Consider the following 22,019-nt stretch of genomic DNA (forward strand, 5'->3'; position numbering starts at 1 on the left):
AAATTACCGTGTATAGGCCTCTTAGAAATGATTGTTGCATATTGCATATTATTTAGATGTGCACTCAATCGCGAATCCATGCAGGCAAAACGTGATCAAATGTGGCGACGTTTACAATACGTGTAGTTAATGTGAATCGCGGACAATAACCAAAGAAAGAAATTTGCACCTCCATTCACCAATTAAAGGCTGTAGTAGGCCTAGTGTTTCTACATGTTGGCACAAAACGTAATTTCTGTCAGAAGCCAGTCTATAATGCATACAGGGGTAACATGAGGTGAGTCAGACAGAAGAGGGGCCTGTCTTAGTAGCCTATTCCTGAATCCTGTCCCTTTCAAACTACGTTAAAATTGTGTGATTAGCCGCCAGCATAATAAAATCTAAATTAAAAGACAAAATCTTATTAGGCTCCAAACCTATGAGTCTAAGCCTTAGTTTAAAAAAATCTTCAGGTGTAAGTAATAAGTCAAAGAACCACATTCTGTGTAACATAGAGGTTATCAAAAGATACTCTAGTTTGTAATATCTTTTAAAGTATACATTTTGAACACAAATGGAGTCACAGGTCCATGAATGGACCAGTGAAGTTGCTTCTTCTCCACCCTTCTCTTTTCACAAAACTCACGGGGGGGATGGGGGGGGGGGGGCATTCTGTTTGGGGTCCCTCAGACCCCACCACAGATTTGGTCCCCCCCAATGTTGACATCATGACTACGGCCTTGGTTCACACACAAAAAGGATACAAAATGCATAGCCTACGTTTTGACAATGTAAGTAAAGTATATGTAGCGTGATACAGGCAAATGTAGGAATCCAATAACAGCTCATGTCCAGCAAGGAAACAAACGTTCAATGTTAGAACTACCAAAGAACATATTTTAGATTGATGTTGCAAACTAATTATACTCGCAATATATAATTGACACTATAATGTAAGCATGCTAACACGTAATAATACTCGTTTTAGGTTTGTTGTAATGTTTCACGTTCAATAACGCACGTGGGACATATTGTAGAATTTCTTTTTGGAATGTGATCCCTTATCATACCTGTTCATTCGTACTCGTCGCTCGACTTATCGTGACTAAATTCAAGATGGCGGCGAACGGTAAACTTCCTAAAGGTACTGTCTGTATAAATCGTCTTGTAAATAAACTATCAGTGCTTTTTCAAAGTTCTCAATGTCTCGTTTTAATTGTCAAGGCCCTCAGAAGTCTACCAATGAAGTATGGAGCTACTTTGAGCCTCGTAAATGGTGTATAACAGTGATTTATTTGCATGGCTAGGCCGATGCCCGAGGCACCCCCATCGAAAAACTGTTGGTGGCATCGGCTAACTAGTGCCAGATTTCTGAGTGCAGGGGACAAGCCGAGATGAGCTATGAGACATACGTACACACTCGGTATCATGTTTCAACACACTTTAGGTCAATATCACACCGGAATTCTCCTTTAAGAGAAAAGACCCCTGCAACCAGGCTTGGAATTTCACCATTCTGGGGGCAAGGCCACTTGGCCTTCAGTTGGGCATATTTGGTGGGGGGCACAAAGGCCACATGTCAGGGCACCAAGGCCAAAGTTAACTATACAGTAGTAGGCTATAAAAATGATCAAAGTTGTATTTAGCCTATTCACTGCAGTAGACCTGCATCACTGTATGAAACATTACAAAAACATGAAACATGACATATTACATATAACTGTAAATCATCTGATCATCTAATAAAAACAGATATCTAGGCTATAGATCAAATTTATTTTATATTTGGCCTGCTATGAAATCATATATTGAACATTTAAATGTAGCACAGCTCAGCTTTCTCAAACTCAAATAGCCTAGATGCATGCTTAGCATTTTGTGATCATTAAGGCTACTTTCACAAACTCTTAGTCAGCTGTCCTCTGATTTACCAATATCTAGGCGATATTTGTAACATTTATTTTGTATTTGGCCCGTTATGAAATCATGTGGAACAATTTAAACACATTGTAAAACTTAAAGCCCAAATTTGGAGACATCCATGCATGCCGAAATTTACTGCAAATTCAAAACTGGATTACTCTGGAACGGCTAACTGTACAGGGGACTGCTTTACACCTTTGTGTTCGGTAAGGTCTGCTGTTTATTCTGATATTATGGTGGTTTGTCATGTGTTAAAAGAAGGGTTCGTGAAGTATTCCACCGAGATAAATGGGTAGGGAGATGAGATCATGGACGCAAAACCTTCAGTAGAATGTATGATTAAATTGAATTATATTATTTACTTTTCTCGCGAACCGTTCAACACAGCAATTATCGGCTAACATCGTTTAAAAGCTGAGAAAAAGCTCTTTCATGTGATACTTGTGATGTCTGTGTGATGAATAGGCTACTTCGGAGTAGTTCAACTGAGAAGAATGGGTGAATTTGGACGCACTTTCTTGCGCTGTCACTTTCTCCACTGCGTAAAAGACTAAATTAATTTGCGCTGTGAATGCTAAGATTATTTTGACAGGCCACAGGCTAAATAAAAATCGCTATTAGTAGGACACAAAGCAGAATATTGAAAGAAGGGGGCACCAAGGCCACCGTGGCCTGTAAACCTATGATTTTCAAAGGGGCTTCACGGCCAACGCAAGGGGCTGTGGCCGCCGTGAAATTCCTTCCCTGCCTGCAACTGTGGGATATTTGAGAAAATTGCTAGGATTTCTCTCCTGGGTTGGGTTGCTCAGCTTGCAGATTTTAATTTCTCCATAAAGTACCGCCCAGGCAAAAACAATGGTGACGCCGATGGCTTCTCTACACTGTAAAAAATAATAAGTAATGGTTACTTGAAAAAAGGGTGGAAACTCGTTGCCTTAAATAAGTTAAGTAAACAAAACTTTTCTCTTCCAAGTTATGTTTACTTGATGTCTACAAGTAATGCTTACTTAGAAGAAGTTATCCTTACTTAAGACTTTAAAGTTCTGGTTACTTACTTCCAACTAGTAAAGTTTACTTCATGCCCTCGAGTAAAGCTTACTTAAAAACAAAGTTGTATTTACTACTGTTAAATGAGTTACCCTTACTTTGAGTTGTAAAGGGTACTTTATGTTGGATAGTAAAGTTTACTTGCAAAATGTACACAAATAGTTGGCACAATTAGATTAGATAACTTTATTGTCATTTTTCAGAGTACAAGTACAAAGACAACAAAATGCAGTTTGCGTCTAACTAGAAGTGCAAAAAAAGCAGAAAAATGCAATGTGATATTATACAAAGACAGGTGGTGCAAAGACAGGATAAGAAATATGCGGTGTAAACAGTAGTATACAGTTGGTTTACAGGTGGTGGTTTAGAGTAATATAAATTAGGTATAAATTTGTGCAGTGTATTAGCAGAATAAATATGGATATTCGGTATGAACCATATAGACATATATGTACAGTATACAGCTATGTGCAGTGTGGTAACAGTACTGTAGTGCAGAAACAGTAACATTATAACAGTAGTAAGAATATGTGTATGTGCAGGATGAATAGTATGAAGAGCAGTAGAAAATGCCATGTATAAGTGTAATTACAGTATGTACATTTGTAAATAAATAGAACACTATGGGTGGGATAGAGTAGTGCAATTGTCCGCGGGGGTGGGTGTCCCCCGTCAAGGTTTCCATGGTCATGGTGGACACCTCAACAGGCACAGGCAAGGAGGCATCGGGCGGGGGCTTAGTTGGTTGGTTGTCACCGGGATGCAGAGCTAGAGTTCAGTAGGGTGACAGCCGCAGGGAAGAAGCTTCCTCTGAACCTGCTGGTTCGGGTGCAGAGACCTGTAACGCCTCCCAGAGGGGAATGGGGTGAACAGTCTGTGGTTGAGGTGAGAACAGTCTTTGATGATGCTGCGCGCCTTACGCAAGCATCACTTGCCCTGGATGGCCTTGATGGAGGGGAGTGAGGAACCGGTGATGCGTTGGCCAGTTTTCACCACTGCAGTTTTTTTCGGTCGTATTCTGGTGTAACCTCCATGTTTCAATCTGTAGTGTTTGAGCAACTGACCTCTGACTTCACATCCAAACAAGCACAACTTACATGTCCAGTTCATTGCTCTGCATTTTCAGTTTTCCAACTGCAAAAAGAAAAAGAGGGCAAAATTATTATCAATATGCATCTATTGGCCATGTTTAACTAAAACAGCTGATTAAGTTCATCACATTAAATGTTCATTTAAATTATTTCTCCAGAGACCTAATTAATACTTTTAAGCTAAAAATATTATGACTTGCCAACTGAATTTTCTCTATTGCTTCAGGCCTAGTACATTTATCACAATAGAATTTAAAAGAATTTAAAATGTCAATCATACGTTGGAATTATATGACGCCATTTTGCACCTCAATAACGGCACATTCGTTTAAATTCCACACACTGCAACCTAAGTCCTCTTGCTAAATCACAACGAAAGATTTTAGATAAAAAACCATGGCTTTCTCAGTCAGTAAGGTTATGAGTCCAATTATCCTAATTGTTTTATCAATACAGTAGGAATATCGACGTATACCATACACAGTTTAATCTTTACACGTTTTCAATCAACTTAGCATGCTAGCAAGCGTTTCTCATGAGAAACGTTAGAACTAAACTTCATTAAGAGCTCATGAAGACAACTGCTATTGGCAAATTTATACAGCCTAGTTCTAGACCCCAGGCGCCACCACTTCCTCATAACTTCGATAACAAAAAATATCAAAGGGCTTGAATACCTAGAATATTTGTTTTCTGCTCTGCATGGTCTGAGGCAATGTTAACTCGCATAGCTGCTATCAGTTAGCTGCAAACTGTTAGCAGCTAGCGCATATATCGGCCACTTCGCAAGTTAAACTTAACATTACCCCAGCTGTTAATGAAACCGAATGTACAGGTTTGCACAAATGCTGTTAGTTCAACCTATACTGTAAACATTTGACACATTAATACATACTGTAAACTTACCGGACAGAGCAAGTCACTGGTGTTACACTCCCATCCCAAAAGTAACACGACCGTTGGCTGTGGAATCCAGAATGCTCCCTCTGCTGACTGTGCGCGTGTGCACTGCGTGAGTCCAGTTTACTCAGGTCCAGAGAATGTCTAATAAGGGGAGAACTGCCACTCTCGGAAAACTTCCGGTTTCTGAACTGGTTGCAGTTCCTTCTGTGGTTCCACATGAGGGCGCTCGTCCACGAGTGCAGAATGCATGGAGGTCTATGGAGCTGTACCCCTCAAAATCCACTTTTCTCTGGATATAATTTTTTTCAAAGTAATTTGAATATTGTTTTCGAAAGGGGAGGCAAAGAAAATACACTTGGTTGAGTATTATATTTTTTAAAGTCACTTAATTGTTCTAAAAAGCCTTTCAAACGTGTCAATGACGTCATTCATTAGCACAATGCTAGCATGTTATGGGCAACAACGACCCAACCTGTAAGAAATCAAAAGGACATAAGTACTCGTTCATTCAACTTTTGACCTATAACCCATGTTGAAGTTATACAAACTACAATCAAATCTGAGATTTGTCAACGACAATCAGGTGAAAGAGGCAAATTTAGCCGTCTAGCTCCATTGACTCCCATTCATTCTGCACTCATGGCGATCGCCCCCAGTGGAAATCTAGTGGAACTACAACCAAAATTCGGTACAATGGGACTTAATACGGAGTGGCAAGGCTCTCCGTAGACGGGCTCTGTCAGGTCTGAGTTGTGAAGCTTACTCGTGTATCTCAAGTTTTAGACCCCATTGATGCAAGTTCGGCACATTACTAATGTTACTCTAGTAAGAACACTAGGTCAGCCTTTAGTAAGTAAAGTATACTTGTGTTACTGCAGTAAGATGTAATGTTATTTTTTACAGTGTAGAATGCCATTAGACATAAACAGTTTCATGCAGCAGTGTACAGAAGAGATTAGTCAAGAAGCCATTAGTGCATCTTTTACATTACATTACATTACATTTGGCTGACACATTTTTAACCAAAGCGACTAACAACATGGTAACAGATTAAGTTTTAAAGCAATTCTCAACAATTTTAGGACAATTTAAAAAACGGTAGAGTACAGTAAGAATAAGTGCATCAGTGAGTGCTGTTTTTACAGTTGACTGTCAGTTCAAGACGGCTGGTAAGTGCTGGTATCAGCAAGACTTGTTGTAAGTGGTGCTATGAGAGGAGATGTTCTCTAAAGAGCTGGGTCTTCAGGAGTTTTTTGAAAATGGAGAGGGATGTCCCTGCCCTTGTAGGAACTGGCAGTGTGTTCCACCAACGAGGAACAACAGATGAGAAAAGTTTGGATTGGCCTGAGCGTACCGGTGGTAGAGCTAGACGTCGTTCGTCTGAGGAGCGCAGCGGTCTGGAGGTAGTGTATGTTTGTATGAGGGCATTCAAGTAGGTGGGAGCAGAACCGGAGACTACTTTGTAGGCAAGGGTTAGAGCCTTGAATTTGATGCGGACCGCCATAGGTAGCCAGTGTAGCTGGATGAGCAGAGGGGTAACATGTGCCCTTTTGGGTTGGTTGTAGACCAGGGGCGCCGCCGCGTTCTGAATCATCTCAAGGGGTTTCACTGCGCAGGCTGGGAGACCTGTCAGGAGGGCGTTGCAGTAGTCGAGTCGTGAGATCACTATTGCCTGAACCAGAAGTTGAGTAGCATCTTGAGTCAAGTAAGTCCTGATTTTCCGTATGTTGTAGAGTGCGAAACGGCATAACCGGGCGACTGAGGCAACATGATCTGAGAAGGTTAGTTGGTTGTCGAGAACAACTCCTAGATTTCTTGCAGTCCTGGTAGGTGAAACAGACAGGGAGTCAAATTTGATGACCAGCAGTTCAGTCTTTGAGAGGTTCAGCTGGAGGTGGTGTGCCTTCATCCATGTAGCTATGTCTGAGAGGCAATCCGAGATCCATGCTGAAACCGAAGGGTAATCAGGTGGAAAGGACAGATAGAGCTGTGTGTCGTCTGCATAGCAGTGGTATGAGAAGCCATGCGAACGGATAATCTGTCCCAAGGAGGTGGTGTAGATAGCAAAGACATAACCGCGGCATCTGTTGATGGAGTGTCAGTGCAGAAAGAGCTGACTGGAAGAACTCGCTAGTTCAATATGCCATCAACGGAGAAGCAAGAGAGTTACTCAGAATATGTGCAGAACTGGCAGGCCAGAATGCGTCAGGCATATGAGATTGCTACTAAAGAAGCTTCAAGAGGGAAGTTGTGCTATGATAGGAAAATCAATGGGACTGATCTGCAACCGGGTGGAATAGTCCTAGTCCTGAAATCTGTCTGAGCGAGGAAGCCCAGGAAAGCTTAGGTCTTACTGGACAAAGTTCATCGGGTAGTGACATGGAGAGGTAGTGGCAGTCACGCCGGAAGGAGGTGGAAGGACAAGGGTGCTCCACAGAAACTTGCTCCTTCCATGCGACAGCTTGCCACTGGATGGATCAGAGCCTGACAGACAGAACATGGGCAGACGACAGACTCCAGAAACACAAGAGAAGATTCAATGAGGAAGCTGAGCAGAAATCAAAAAGAATCAGCTGAACACTCTGACAGTGAAAACGATGATGAGCGTGAGTATGCCTGTAGGTTTCCCCGCAACACACATCAGGCTGAAGAAAACAATGCTCTGAACCCATATGCACAGCCATTTGTTCCTGATCAGGAGAATGCAGGGGAACTGAGGGACCATGAGGCGGGTGACCCTGACCTGCCAGACCTGGAGGACATGGACGTACAGGAGGAAGAGTTTCAAATTTCTGGTGGGACTGATCAACCAGAGTCAGCACAAGCATCAGATGGTGACCTTCCACCAGTTCACAGACTGTGGCGCCTGTAATGTTTATGATTTATAACATGTGATGTTATGTTGTAGTGTTTCATGTTCATATGTGTTGTGTCTTAACATTGTTCCATTCAAGCCATGAGGGGGCGCTCTGGCTTTATTTGTTTAAGTAAAACTGCGGGAGTAGGAAGTCGGGCATTATTCACTAACATGGATGCACGAACTGAAGTGTGAGATTGAAGTTCAGTAAAGAGCCGAAAATATTACCCTGCTGCGCCTGAGTTTAATTCTAGAACTTTACAGCGCCAATGGACGGTGATGGACATTGAAGTACAAGGGTAAACAAAAACACACAAAAGAAAAGGGAAAAAAAAGAATCTTGGGATGTGTGTACTGTTAATGAAAGAAAATGTGTTAATGACATAATAATAAGTGTTACATGGAATGGGTTTTGTTCATGTTAATATGTGGTAACTACCAGTGAACTGCTAAAAAGATATAGGCCTACAGGTTGGTCCCAAAATAAGTGTAAACCATTCTTTGAAATGGGTAAACGGAAGGAGAAAGTAACAAACTATAGATAAGCCCACTGGTTTGACTATGGTTTGATATTATACTAATCAAGTCAAGTCAAATCACTTTTATTTTTTATAGTGCTTTTATATGCACAGAGTGCAACTGCAACCCAAAGCGCTATATATACTGAGGTTAGATATTATACACTAGCGATACAGTAGGGTTAACCTTTTATATGAATAATATAGCAAACTATTTAAATAGAGTGGTGCAGATATGACAGATATATTTTAGATTGCTTCATTGAAACATTTTATTTGTGAAATGTATAATTTTAGGGTAAGGCTATTTGCACCCCTGGTACAATTAGCAGTGTATGCTATTCGTACCCTGGCGCAGTAAGAAGTGAATTCTATTCACTTCCCCGGTGCACACAGCAATGTGTCCTATTAGTACCCTGTCTGGTACAAATATCAATGTATGCTATTCGTACCCCGGTGCACACAGCAATGTGTTCTATTAATACCCCGTCTGGTACAAATATCAGTGTATGCTATTTGCACCCCTGTGCATTTATTCTGGCATATTGATCACACAATGTAATAATTAAAAAAAAAAAAAGCAACATGTTTTTTTGTTGTTATGTAACAGGGTGTGAATAGCTCAGCTGTGTAATAGACACTCTGAATAAGGTATGCTGTTTGCATCAATGTAGCCTACAGTTAGAAGTGGATGCTATTCGTACCCTGGTGTTTATAGTACAGTATGCTATTTACACCCTGGTGCATGAACTAGCTAATTGTTGCAATCAAAACTTCCGTTTGAGAACCGATTTCTTGTTCAAATTGCGCGCCTTCTCTCCAGCCGTTGGTACACATGCACACTCACTCTGCCAAAACACATCACACAGGAATCAAACCCCAGTCTCCCGCATGCTAACCCAGGTCTGTGACCACTGCACTATCTTCTTCCACAAGTAAATAGTGTTTGCAGGTAAACATATAGTTTATAGACTTGAACGTCATATTCACGAAATTTCTGTTAACTAACAAACTGATGGTTGTATGTGTTCACTGAACCAAGATTATGAAAATAAAACACAACTTTTCAATCTAAAACTTAATCTGAACAGATATTAGTGCCGAAACCTTTCAGAATTCTTCACTTTCTGCTGACGAAAAAACGAATGTCCGCCATGTTTTTTGTGCACGTGAGCAACGTCTTTTTGTTGTTATGTCATAGGGTGTGAATAGCTCAGCTGCGTGGCCAAGGCTATTCGTACCAGGGGTGTAAATAGACACTCTGTTTCAAAATACACATAACAAAAATGGTGATAATGTGATGTCCTAATGTAAATCATAACTTAAGTAAACATAGAGAAATAATAAAGTATAGATTCATGATAGTTTTTATATAACCTATTATGTTTACAGAAAAATAACATACTTGGACAGTGAGAGAGAATCATTCATCATTTGATATTCTATATAATGCATCCCTGTAGTAGAGTAAGATGCATATAGTACCAGGACCATGAGCTTCCCCAGGCAGAACACATGCTGATGAAAATATCTGTTCTGTACTCTACGTCACTGCATAAAAGAATATGGTTTATGAATATATGTAAATTGCATTATTACAATATGATATGGAGGGATTGTCAGCAGTAACTCTTAACTGGTGAGGAGATGGTCATTGGAATTTGGTTTACAATAGCGCAAGTACTTAGAAATGGATAAAGTTTCTCAATGAAGGAGACACCAGTGAAGGAGTGGATATGGTGCCAACTGTCTGCATCATAAAAGGAGACCAGACCTGCCTCATAATCAACAAACACCCCCACCCTCTGTGGCTTCTCTTTCAGGGAGAGGGGATTAGCAACGATTTCTGGTGCAAAATATTTGTTCCCTCTCATCATTGTTATCCAAAATCCATTTTTAGTGCTGTAATTAATATTGCCCCTTCTCTTAATTGATTCTCTTGCCACTCCTATGTCCCAACACATCTTCTGACTGACTTGAACTTCATAATAAAACCGCACAGAAGAGAAACCCTCTTTTCCAAGGACGCATGGCACAGCATTGAATCTCTTTGGGTTGTGATTGACATGCTGTTGTTTATCTCCAAGTCTGACTTGTTTCCCATCAGCAGAGAGGATGAGGTTGGGGTGTGCTGTGTCAGGATCCAGGGTGACCCTCACTGTGAGACAGGTGGGTGCAATAAGTTTAGACAATTTCATCATGCAATTATTAAAATCCTTTGAAGTAATCATCCTGCACTTATTCAACAATGATGTTTAGTATGTATTGCTCTATAGTAATGTATGCTAAATGAAATAATAATTGTGGGATTACATACCACCACACATACCTATATAGCGTTTTACATTCTTCATCGACTCTGAAAGACATATATTAATTACAACCTGGGGAAGAGATTGTGATTACATGTGGTATATGTATTATGTAGCCTACAGGTATAAAAAAAAGAACCCTAAATACTTTTCTTGATTACTGATATGAATTCTTCACTCACCCAGTTTAGTTAATTGTATGCGTAGCTCATCTCTTTCTTCTGCTGTAGTACTGCATGCGGCCTCTAACTGGGATTTCTCTTCACATAGTTGATTGTAGCTGTCCTGTACTTGTGATTTCTCTTTAACTAAGTTTGTAAAACTTTTATATAATTCATCCCTTTCTTGAGTAGTTGCATTGATTTCTGCTTGGCTGATGTAACAGTCCTGTAACTGTTGTCCCCCTTCAGTGATCATGATGCTGAGTCCTGTGATGATGGCAAGGAGAAAAACACACAGAAGGCCCAGAAACACCACCGCTAGTTTGTAGAGACCTGCAGATAAAAAGAAAAAAAAGTAAAACACCATACACAAGTATTTATACACTTTTAAAGTATGTTTACCCTTCTCCATTACAAACTGAAGAGGAATTTGCAGTAATGCTTGCCTTCAAATGTAGTTAACCAAAATATGTAACTCTGGGCTACACTGAAAGCGTGATGCAGAGCATACTGTGGTTCTGTTCAAAATGGAAGACTGCTGCCTCGCTGCCTAAATAGAGAGCTGTCACACTAGACATTACTTTGGATTGAATGCATCTTTTAAGAAAGCGTAGCACTCTAGAATTTTTGGTTAACAACACGAAGGTAACCAACGACCACGAAGGCTAACGGTAGAAATTAGTTTGACAGGCGGCACATATATCAGACCAGACGCTATCAATGGTTACAACAATGGTTTAATCAGATAGTACAGTGTTTATTTCTCGCTACACATCTACAAATCTAAGCAAAATAATGTCACACAAATCACATTTCAAAAGATTCAGCAGCCATTATCAATGTCATCCACCATTTTTGTGACCGAGACTAACCTTTTCTTATGAATTTAGAATGATTAGATGTATCTTACCGTAGCCAGCAGCCCTTTTCTGCTGGTGCGTTAAAATTCTATTTTTGGTGACGTAAATTATGCAAAAACCTATGAAGCCTATAGATTGGGTTGTGCAATTTGTGTGACCATTGACTGACTGTATAGGTATGTCAGGAGTCACATTATTAATTTAAAAATGTAGAGTTAAAGAGTAAAATTATGTAGGAAATACTCAAGTGACATATAAAAGCCCTATAAGTAATATTGACGTATAGGCAACATTAACAGATGTATAGTTTGTGGTAAATACAGAGTCATGTACAATAAATACTATGAATAATGTATTTGTAGTGATAAGTAGTGATAATGTTCATATTTACCAAAGTGTTGGATTTGGCCATCCTGAGCAAGGATAGATTTATCTGTTCTTCTAAACACCAAACTGGTGTATACTTCTTCGTCATCGCTGCCAGCAGGGACATCACGGTTAAAAGTTTGAACATTTCTGTAAACAACTTTAGTCATCGCCATCTCATTTTGTTGTTTGAAACGGATTGCTTTTGCACATACTCTGGTCCTTCCTGTAGATGTTGGTGTGGCAGCAGATGTGACAGATCACCAGCACTGCTCTTTACAGAAACCCAGAGAGGAAGTGGCAGTCACAGGTACAGCAGATGACCTGTCACCTACATTTACACTACACTTATCAGCAGGGACACTACTGGTGTCCCTCAAACCACTGGTGCTCTTGGAAGGGAAAAGTAGTCCGGACAAGAGGGAGGATTTTGAAAATATCCAGGACCAGGTTTGATTTTTACTGAATTTCAACATAACCATTTTCAATATATAGTGTAGCAGATTAGTGAAAAAATTGTTCACTTTGTGATACAAGCATCAAACTTGGCACAAATATTCTCTGGAACCCACTTTATCCAAGTACAAAGACATACTGTATAAAGAACATATGACATTTGTCTTTCTACAATGTGTTCCTGTAGTAGAATAAGGAAAAATCAATCTCAAGACCCATGGGCTTAATCCAACAGGCAGAAAACATGCTGTTAAAATATTAGTGGTTTGGTAATGTGAGAGATAGTTCTTTCGGGCCTCCGAATAAAGTTCAGCATTTGAAGTACACTGTAGTGGAAGGTCGGAATTTGATGATACCTGGGACCTCTCTCACCTGCCAGAGAATAAAGCTCAGGAGATCGGTTACATGATAGGGTTAGAATTAGATAGGGTTAAGGTTACATGATATGGTTGCAGAGCTGAGATGCACAGACCTACTGTAGAAAAAAAGCTGACTTGAATGAGGTGCATTAGTCAAAAGCATTGAAAGCAATAGCAATCATTACACCAGGTTCCTTAGTGTTACAATCTCTCACCCCTCTATGTGTCTTTTTGTACCGATAGGGCAGTGAAGAGACAGGAACGAGACACGAAGGAGCTGAGTGGGATAGAGAGATAGGATGGGACCCCAGGGTGGACTTGAACTTCTCTGTTAAAATACAAAATAAGCATAAGCATACATATAGGCATACAAAATAAAACACACTGATGTCTATGAGCTGTTGTGTTTTCAGACATTTGCAGGGAGCAGTTTACTATCGTCTCATCTGTGTCCAGTCATTGTTCTCCCGCCCCTCAATTCGTATCCAATAGCAAGGAATTTGACATCTTTTCCTGTTTTGTCATAGACAAAATGTGATGTATGTATGTTTGTTTTTGTTTGTTTTTTACACCACACTATCTGTTTTTTTTTATCACTGATGTCAATGGAAAGACTGCTTCCATGTTTTTAGTCTGCATTTTAACTACACAAGCTAGAACTCACGCTCATGACATCAAAGCGTCACTCTCATTAGCTAAAATCTCCCATGACAAAAATAATGTGTTTTAACAGGTAGACTGCAGCTGGAGTGTCAGGGGCTGTCTGCCATCTTTCCTTCTGTCTGACACTTGCAGATCACGTTGACATATCAACTTAGGCACAGTTGGCATCAGTTGAACCATATCATTTTTAAAGGAGTCATAGAATGGATGAACAGGGTATTTTATCTTGTTCTCTGATGTTAGCATAGAAGGTATGCAACTTTGGTCTATCAAAATAAAATGTGATGTGATTTTACAAGGCCATTTACAAGGCCCTCTATTCGCCTTATTCACCCGGCGGCCATTACGAGTCTGAGGGGTACACTTGTCATTACAAATCAGTCCAGCAGATGGTGGTGGTAATGCACTCCGTTTGCAAACTGCTAAAAAACAATTCACTAAAGAAGAACAGGCCAGTGAACCCTTGTTCTTTAATCGGTGAGCTTTTTTTGGCAGTTTGCAAACGGAGTGCATTACCACCACCATCTGCTGGACTGAGGTGTAATGGCAAGTGTACCCCTCAGCCTCGTTATCGCAGCCGGGTGAATAAGGCGAATAATTAGCCTGGGGAATAAAATGGTTAATTTAGCAGATATCTAGTGCCCCCATCATGGTTTTCTGGCATGAATAATGAATTGTTTTGCAGCTAATAGTCGCAGAGCAACTGTCAGGGCAGGCTGAGAGAAGGCTCCGTGGAATATTAAAAGTTATGCTGCATCTTTCACATAGACATAGACTCCTATAGACTATACCGTGGTGTTTTTATTAATTAATTCAACTGAAATTCTACTCCATACTGAAATAACAACATCTCCAGGGTCTCCAGGGCCCAAAGCTCCAGGGCTCAGCTAGTCTGTTCACGGTTTAAATGTATTACCTGAGAAGGTCAGGCCATCTCAGAATAGTGAGTGTGGCTAATTCAATCATTGACATTTAATTTCCATTTATTTTCTCATTCTTGTTCAACCATAGTAAGTAGTTTTAATAACTTGTTTAGGCGTTCCCTGTAAAGACAACACAAACGCAATCATGTTATAGCAGGAATCCATTTTTTTTTCAAGCTAAACTCATGAAGACACTTTTTTTGGAAGTTGGGATTTTTAAAGTTGGGTCTTCCGAGTTTACAGTTATCATGAATGCAGTATTAATCTAGCTACTAAGTTAAACAAGTCACAATGTGGCTCAGGTGAGTAGCGGATGACTTACCGGAACAGCTTAGAGTTTATGTCTGAGTATGAGAGTATATGAAAGTTCATGTGAACATACTGTCAAAATGTAAGCATTTTTTTCTGAAATTTGACTGAATTTTGGATGTGTCCAAAGATCATTGTACTGATTTTGAACTCTTGTTATGTTGGGAATTTAGCGACTACAAACAAACAAAAGTCACAGAGAGAAGGGAGATTTGTAAAACTTTTTTCATCCAAGCAGCTGAGCATGGCCATGGCAACATCAGACATAAAGTGTGAGGGCAGTGAAAGATGCATACAGTGCGTTGCAATACCACTTATACCCATAGGATGTGTTCAATGTGTTGCAACACGTTTCGAAACGGTCAACAAAAAATGTGATCTCCCTCACCCCCTCTCCATGCCGCCATACCGATGGTGCATATTCATCCATTCATTACTACCTATGCCCATGTGACTTGTATGTTAACCAAAGGCATCAAAATAAAAGCACCAATACAAAAAACAACACACAACACACAGGACTTGGCATATAGCGACCTTTGCATGATGTTGGCTACAAAGTCATACTGTAAGGGGCCACTTCCTTATATTGTTCATTGAGTGTTTTTTTTTAATTAATGGTTTGACAAACTAAAGTTTTGTTTGGATAATTATTTGTCAGCATTATCTGTAGATGATGTGCACTGAATTTTGGGACAATGAGATGAACGGCCTCAGACTAACTAAGTAGAGAGTCTCTGGAACCGTACTGTGAAGTTTGAAGATCCTGGGCCATTAGGTTTTTTGCTGCACATGTAGCAGGCAGACTTTGTCTGCTTGCTTGCTCTTTCCTCTTGGCCTCTCCCTGGCCCTCTGCTAATGAGTGGGTGGGGCTAATCATTCAATTAGGCCAACCATGCACTACTTAACTCGTTGAGTGCCAAAAACATAATATTAAGTTTTTAGCTTTTTTTTTTTTTAAATTACAAAACTAGACACTCTAACACACCTTATATGTGATTTTGGAAAATCTGTGATGAATGGAAATGAAATATATGACGATCGTGAAACTCATGAAAACGCACAATCTGGACATTTTATCATAACTCGGTTGCCGCTTTGGGTCGAATCAGTGACGCATGCACATCAGGTGAAAACCAGGCCATTTTCGTGGGTCTATCACTAGGTGGCAGTCTCGCCAGGTCTCGCTGATCACTTCCCGGAAAGTTTACACAAGTAAGTAACAGGCAACACTTCATATTTCATGAAAGACGTTATATCTCCATTTCTTGAAAAAAAAAAACAGCGATTTTGATGAAAACTACCCACTGTTTAGCTTGGGATTTCTCAGGAACAGAGGCGTGTAGAAATACACGGTTTGCACCCACCGAGAGGTTAAAGTCTCACCTTTTAATCGAGCTATTGTATGTGTTCCTAGCTATAACACAGAATATGCTGTGGCTGTACAAAAATGGTCTAGATTGCTGGCACTCTAGGACAAAGCTCCCGAAAACAGCTTGGCATTCAATGAGTTAAGGAGCTCTACAGCAAGCTTGGTAGGTTCCACTGGTTGTCCCTCATCTGAGGTCTACCGACCGTCAGCCCTGTAGATGGATGGATGGATAGATAGATATGCTGTCCTCATCGGGAAAATTGGTATAGAGAAGAGTATGGGTAGCACGGCCTTTCCATCCGTGTTGTCCTCAGTGTAGGTCGTGCTGCTGTCTTGTCTTGTCTTAGTTTTGTTTTGTTTAGCTTTGCTTGCACTTGGCAACTGCCTGCATTGTACTCATACCCTTTTGTTTTACTTTACTTTATTATCTTAGTTATCCAGTGTCTGTCTTTGAGTCTGGGAGCAATAACTTTTAGCTGTTTTGTTAATTTGGCAGGCAGGGTTCTTGCTGGCGGGAGGCTAATCAGTCACCTACTGGTGGTGCAGTAAAGATGCACATTTTGGTGTGAATTATCAGAATGTTTCCTGTGGTCCGCGGTGTTACTATTTGATCTTTCTTGCTGTGCGTGTGCATGTGTGTGGGCTCTAGGGCACATTATCAGTAGTCTGCCTCCCCCAGGTAACCCCTGCCTTGCTCATTTGGCTCCATCGTGCCTCCCCTATGGAACCTCTGTCTGTTAGTTGTGATCATTTTTAAACAAAAATACAACAAGAAAACATAATAAATATTTTTGTACTTTCCTTACCCAGACCTGTCTTTTTGCAGCTATTCCCCTTTCCTTTTCCCTGGCTTCAGTTGAATAAACTTGGGTCATGCTTTCACTGGAATTCACGTCTCTGCCTCCCCAGATAGCAAAGGGGCGTTGAATCCACGTTTGTTTGAAGCGGCGGAGGTTGATTCAACGTGGATTCAAGGCCCCTGTGCTATCTGGGTCGTGTATAAGAACCTGTGTGCAATGGTGCAATTATGTGTTCGATTAATTAACTCATTCCCTGGGTGCTAGGCCCATGGTGACGTAGTCTGGCTACAGTGATTGGCTCTTAGTGCTGTCCTCCAAAACCCCACCCTGCTACACACACATACCTTTAGGCGAAGAAAAATAATGGCATACAACAATAGACCTTTTTTACAGCAGCCATTTTTGATGGAATAATGTTGGTAAACATTCAGAGCCATGGGGCCTATTGCACAAAACTAGGATAAGGGATTAAGCCGGGATATCTTGGTTATCCTGGCTCAATTTATCCGTGATCCACTTGCACAAAAGCGGGATAGGGGGCAGCAGGATATGTTATGGTAGTTACCATGGTGATTTATTCTGTGGAGCTAGCCTGCTCCAGACTAGGCTAAGTTCCAAGATCTAGGCCTTCTCATCCCTTATCTCAGTCAGCAGCAAAGATTCTAGAGCGGAGCTCTAGAACAGTGTTTCTCAAAGTGTGGTCCGCAAGCTATCCCAAGTGGTCCGCGGGCAGACGTGGTAAAATATAATATAGATGAGTTGTTTGCAATATTGAACCAACTTGTATGTAAATCCAAACAGTTCTGCAACACTGTGTAAGCTACGCCAGTTTAAATCATACAAGTCCTCTGACACAATAAGCAAGGTGCCAAGACAATAAGAAAGGTTGTTCAGTGAGTATGTCTACTGTGTAATAAACTGTTGAAGTAGGTCTACTGTTTTTTATTTTTTAGCTAGGTGGTCCGTGAGGTTTCTATTTATTGGTTAAGTGGTCCTTGGTCTGAAAAAGTTTGAGAAACACTTCTCTAGAATCTTTGGTCAGCAGTCACCACAAACGGAAACCAATTTATTCCACTGCTAGTCTGAGCGAATTAGGGTTGAAGGTGGAAGTAAATACAGCAAAAGGATATTTGGTATTAATCGAACCGTAATTTCATGTAGATTAAGAATTTCAGGTGCCTACAGCGCAGATTTGTACCAGAAAAAAGATATACAGCTTTGAATAATTGTATAATGATTATTGGGCCAAAATCGTATATTATCACAATATAGATATTAGCTGATATCTCCCATACTGGTAAAAGGATCTTTACCAAACTTGGTGTACTTACTCACAATAAGTTCTTGATGAAATTAGTAGGTGTTTAATGTCTTGGGGTCAAAGGTCAAGGTCACGTGAGGTCATACTTGACATGCAATGTTTGTTTTATACCGCTAAAGCAGATTGAAGGATCCTCATTAAACCCAACACAGTTAATTAAGCCTAAAAGCATTAAAGGCATTAAAGATCATGGGATCACAGGTAGAGGTTAAAGGTCATGAGGCTATAGGTGGCTGAGGCATAGAATCAACTATCTGAATTGACATTAAAAAAGATTAAGACATTTATTAAAGCAAAACAAGCTTTATTTTCTGTATAAAAACAGTTGTTTCAACCTCCACATCTTATTTTAATATTGTAGTAGCCTCTCTGAACTGTTTCAGTTCATAAATGATATTGGAGTAAAAAACAAAGTACTATTACATAACATTCAGTACATCAATAACACCATTGTAGTTCATTTAGACAAGCTGAATAGCAGAAGTTTTAGATTAAATCCAAACCATTTCGGTCAAACATCTGATAAACATTGTCATCTTGAGCTATTTCCTTCAACTTAAATTATAACGCCAGACAATCGATTGTCTATGTTGATAGAATAGTGTTAAGAACTACCCTTGCATCGCATTGCAATAGTTATACTTTGTTCCCTGAAGTTGGTAGTAGGCATATAAGCAACAGCAGTAGCGGACTGATATTACCTAGGATTCTACTAGGTATTATGGTGGGTTTCAGGATGTGAAGGGATGTAATCATGGATTTCATAAAGGTTTATACTATTGCATGGGTTTTCATGTTTTAGAAGAATGTAGTCATGAGTGTCATAAGTCTTAATGCCACTGCATTTGCTGTGAGCAGTGTGAGGTCATTGTATCTTGTGTAGGCTAGATAGATAGATAGATATATAGATAGATAGATACTTTATTGATCCCCAAGGGGGCTAGACCAACTGTCAGAGGAGTGGGGTGAGTGGAAAAGTACTGGGAGTACCAGGATGAGAGGATCTGCTCCTTACATGGTTAAGGGAGAGGGGGTGTTATCAAGCTGGTGAGGACTGGACAGGACAGGGATGAGGAGGCCACTGTGCCTTAGTAGTTAGGTCTGTCCAGCTAGGAAGAGAATAAGATAACTGGAAACCAAACTGGAAGGAACCAGAAAAACTTAGGGTTACACTATTTTACATATGTGACCTATGCATTACATAGGTTTGCATATAGTTGTATGCATGATGGGAAGATGGTTTCCACCAATGTAAGCGACCCTGCTTGGTACTGATTGGTGAAGGGTGTTGATGGAGATGGCGTGAGAGGGTGGCACTTCTCAAGGGCTGAGGAGTATAAAATATAGTGTATAAGCCTAGCCATCCGTAGGGGAGATCTTGTCGGGGGCCCCAGCTGATGACATCTCCTCCCTATTGCTTTGATGGTTGGTCTGGACTTTGGTTGGGCTGTACTATCATTGCAATACGGTAAATAAAGATAAACAGTCTTCGGAAAATCTTCTATCTACATGGTCTCCTTAGGACACCTTGTTCCAGAGTTCTAAATTACTACAGTAAATAGTCAAGTGGTAATTGTTAATTGGACAATTGGATTTGGAAGTGGACATTTTCTAGCCTGGAAAATCCAGACCCTGGTAATCAAAAAGATTAAGGGTCTGGCCACTCGAGGGGCGGCACCAAGCATGCATTTGAAAATCTCACTGCACGCAATTGGATAACACTAGACCAATGTTTACTCTGAATGATTCCGGACTTCAACACAATTGGATAACTCTATGACCGATGTTTACTGACCTCCAACGTTGCAGCGCTGTCGTCATCAGTTTAGCTCGCCTCTGGCCCGCATATATCAGATACGCCGATTTGATTGGTTCCCCGGGATGCAAGGGGTAAAAGTAACATGCTCATTGCTCATTCCATTGTGCTCTCGCGAGAGATTTCCAGGGTAGACATTTTCCACGACAGTATCCTTATTGGAGTGCGCTTCTCTGTTTACTTTTCGGCACAGTACTACTAACCACTGCTAAGAAACTAGTCCCTCAAAATGTTATGCAATCATTGAAATGCAAGGATAGAATAATGTTAGAAATAAAACTATCAACACAGACAATTACATCGACAGTCTGCCGTTATAATTTATTTGTCTGCCGTTATAACGTATTTGCATGGGTGTACTGTGGAGTGGGTAAGACTGTTTTTAGTGGCAGGTTAACACATACTGATGACTTGCGCCAGCTTAGCACCTGCGAACTCTGCAACTAGAAGGACTGGATGAAACGTGTTGAAAATGGTCTCCACTGATAAATATCACACATGCTAACTTGGAAATGAGGCCTTTTGTCCAAAATCCTGAACCACCCCTTAAAAAATGTGTTGGTGCCTATAGCAATGCTATAGTAAATCAGCTTTTGCAAGCCAGTGCTACAAGATGACAGTTCACCTCCACATTGGCAGATAACGCAAAGATCTGCGCATATGCCAGGTTCCTCTTCAAGTGCTGTCTCATCATCCATTGCAGTGAAATGGAAAATAATGAATCAAGACAGTACTGAGCACAACTAAATACTGATATTCATCCCAGGGGAAAATATTGCTTCTTACAACAGTCTCATCTTTCAGAAACAAAATTTAGAAAATGAACTGCTATCCTAATACTTTGTGTCCCTTAATGTGCTTTGTAAGAAATTATAAGGTGGCTTGTAACTCATACAATTAAATCCCATTTTTTAAGAGATTGACAAATTCGTATTTAATTATATTATTGATATCTACCTACAAAATCTTCCAAAATATTTAGATATTATTTTTTGCCCACCCGTAACTTCAACTGAACAGATAACAACGGACATGCCACATTACTAACATCAAAACTGGAAGACAATGCTAGTCTTCAGGGTCACAGAAATTGCCAGGAGAAAGTGGACAACACCTTGTCCATGAAGGGAAAAATAGTAAGGGCCACAGTTAACAGTCATACTAACTTATGGAAAGTCACAACAGCACAGAAAGATAATGTACAGCTGGAAGTAGCACTGCTTGTACTGTGGAAAGGACTGCATGGGCAATATTGAAAGAGATATTGGTCAGGTCATGACTATGCTAGTGGAAGTATTTCACTGTTATGTAACTGCTAAGCACATTTGCCTACAGTAATCGCAATCAGATTCTTGATTCTTATATACAAAGGAGGGATATTAAACTCATTGTGCTGTAGATAGGGACTCCCCATGTCAAAAACAACCAAGTCTATGTTGTGCAACATAAAAAAATGGCTATATTTACAGTAATTGAATTGAACATGGCATGTTGATTAGCATGTCTCCACCATCTATAACCTTGTATGTCAGGGGATGAAACTGACCTTAGCCTTTGACCCCATGGCCCTGAGTCCCTAAGTTCATCTAACTTGTATAGACAATAAATGTACTAGAGTTAATGAAGATCCATCAGTCTGCTTTTGGAGATATGAACCAAATACTGCATGTGAGTTATTTGTGTGACTCCTTGTAAGCTTGACCTTTGACCTCAAGAACTAAATTGTCTTGCCAGCTCTTTGACAACTTATAGTGGGTAAGTAGACCAAGTTTGATGAATATCTTTTAATTGGCTTAAGAGATATCAGCTAATATCAAGATGTACTAACATACCCAAAAAAAATTCATTGTGCCATGCTCCATTCAAAGCCCTATATATTTTTTTCGGTAGCCTACAAATCTGCGCTGTAGGCACCAAAAATGCTTAATCTACAGAAAATTACGATTCAAATGATACCAAATATGCTTTTGCTGTATTTACTTC

The 22,019-nt window shown here is 40.2% G+C and overlaps 1 protein-coding gene across 3 annotated transcripts; it reads right to left on the bottom strand.

Annotated features, from left to right (window-relative positions):
- Nucleotides 1-8,614: 8,614 nt before the first annotated feature.
- On the bottom strand, nucleotides 8,615-12,250 carry LOC143104039 (butyrophilin subfamily 1 member A1-like). 3 transcript variants are annotated; one of them, XR_012982984.1, is made up of 4 exons: nucleotides 12,043-12,250; nucleotides 10,813-11,124; nucleotides 10,648-10,702; nucleotides 8,615-10,476 (listed from the first exon to the last, which is right to left on the bottom strand). XR_012982984.1 is itself a non-coding variant. In XM_076267951.1 (4 exons), exons 1-4 carry the CDS (start codon nucleotides 12,191-12,193, stop codon nucleotides 9,938-9,940), a joined length of 1,032 nt encoding a protein of 343 aa, XP_076124066.1. In that variant the 5' UTR covers nucleotides 12,194-12,250; the 3' UTR covers nucleotides 8,615-9,937. The 3 variants fall into 3 exon arrangements, 2 of the variants coding, with proteins under 2 accessions (XP_076124066.1, XP_076124067.1); XM_076267951.1 differs by having other exon boundaries at nucleotides 10,648-10,677; XM_076267952.1 differs by lacking the exon at nucleotides 10,648-10,702.
- Between the last annotated feature and the right edge of the window lie 9,769 nt (nucleotides 12,251-22,019).

This window comes from Alosa pseudoharengus, unplaced genomic scaffold, assembly GCF_046254945.1.
Source record: "Alosa pseudoharengus isolate Yale_2024_CS ecotype anadromous, Long Island Sound unplaced genomic scaffold, YU_APseudo_1.1 YU_APseudo_1.1_scf_5, whole genome shotgun sequence".
Taxonomy (NCBI): domain Eukaryota; kingdom Metazoa; phylum Chordata; class Actinopteri; order Clupeiformes; family Clupeidae; genus Alosa; species Alosa pseudoharengus.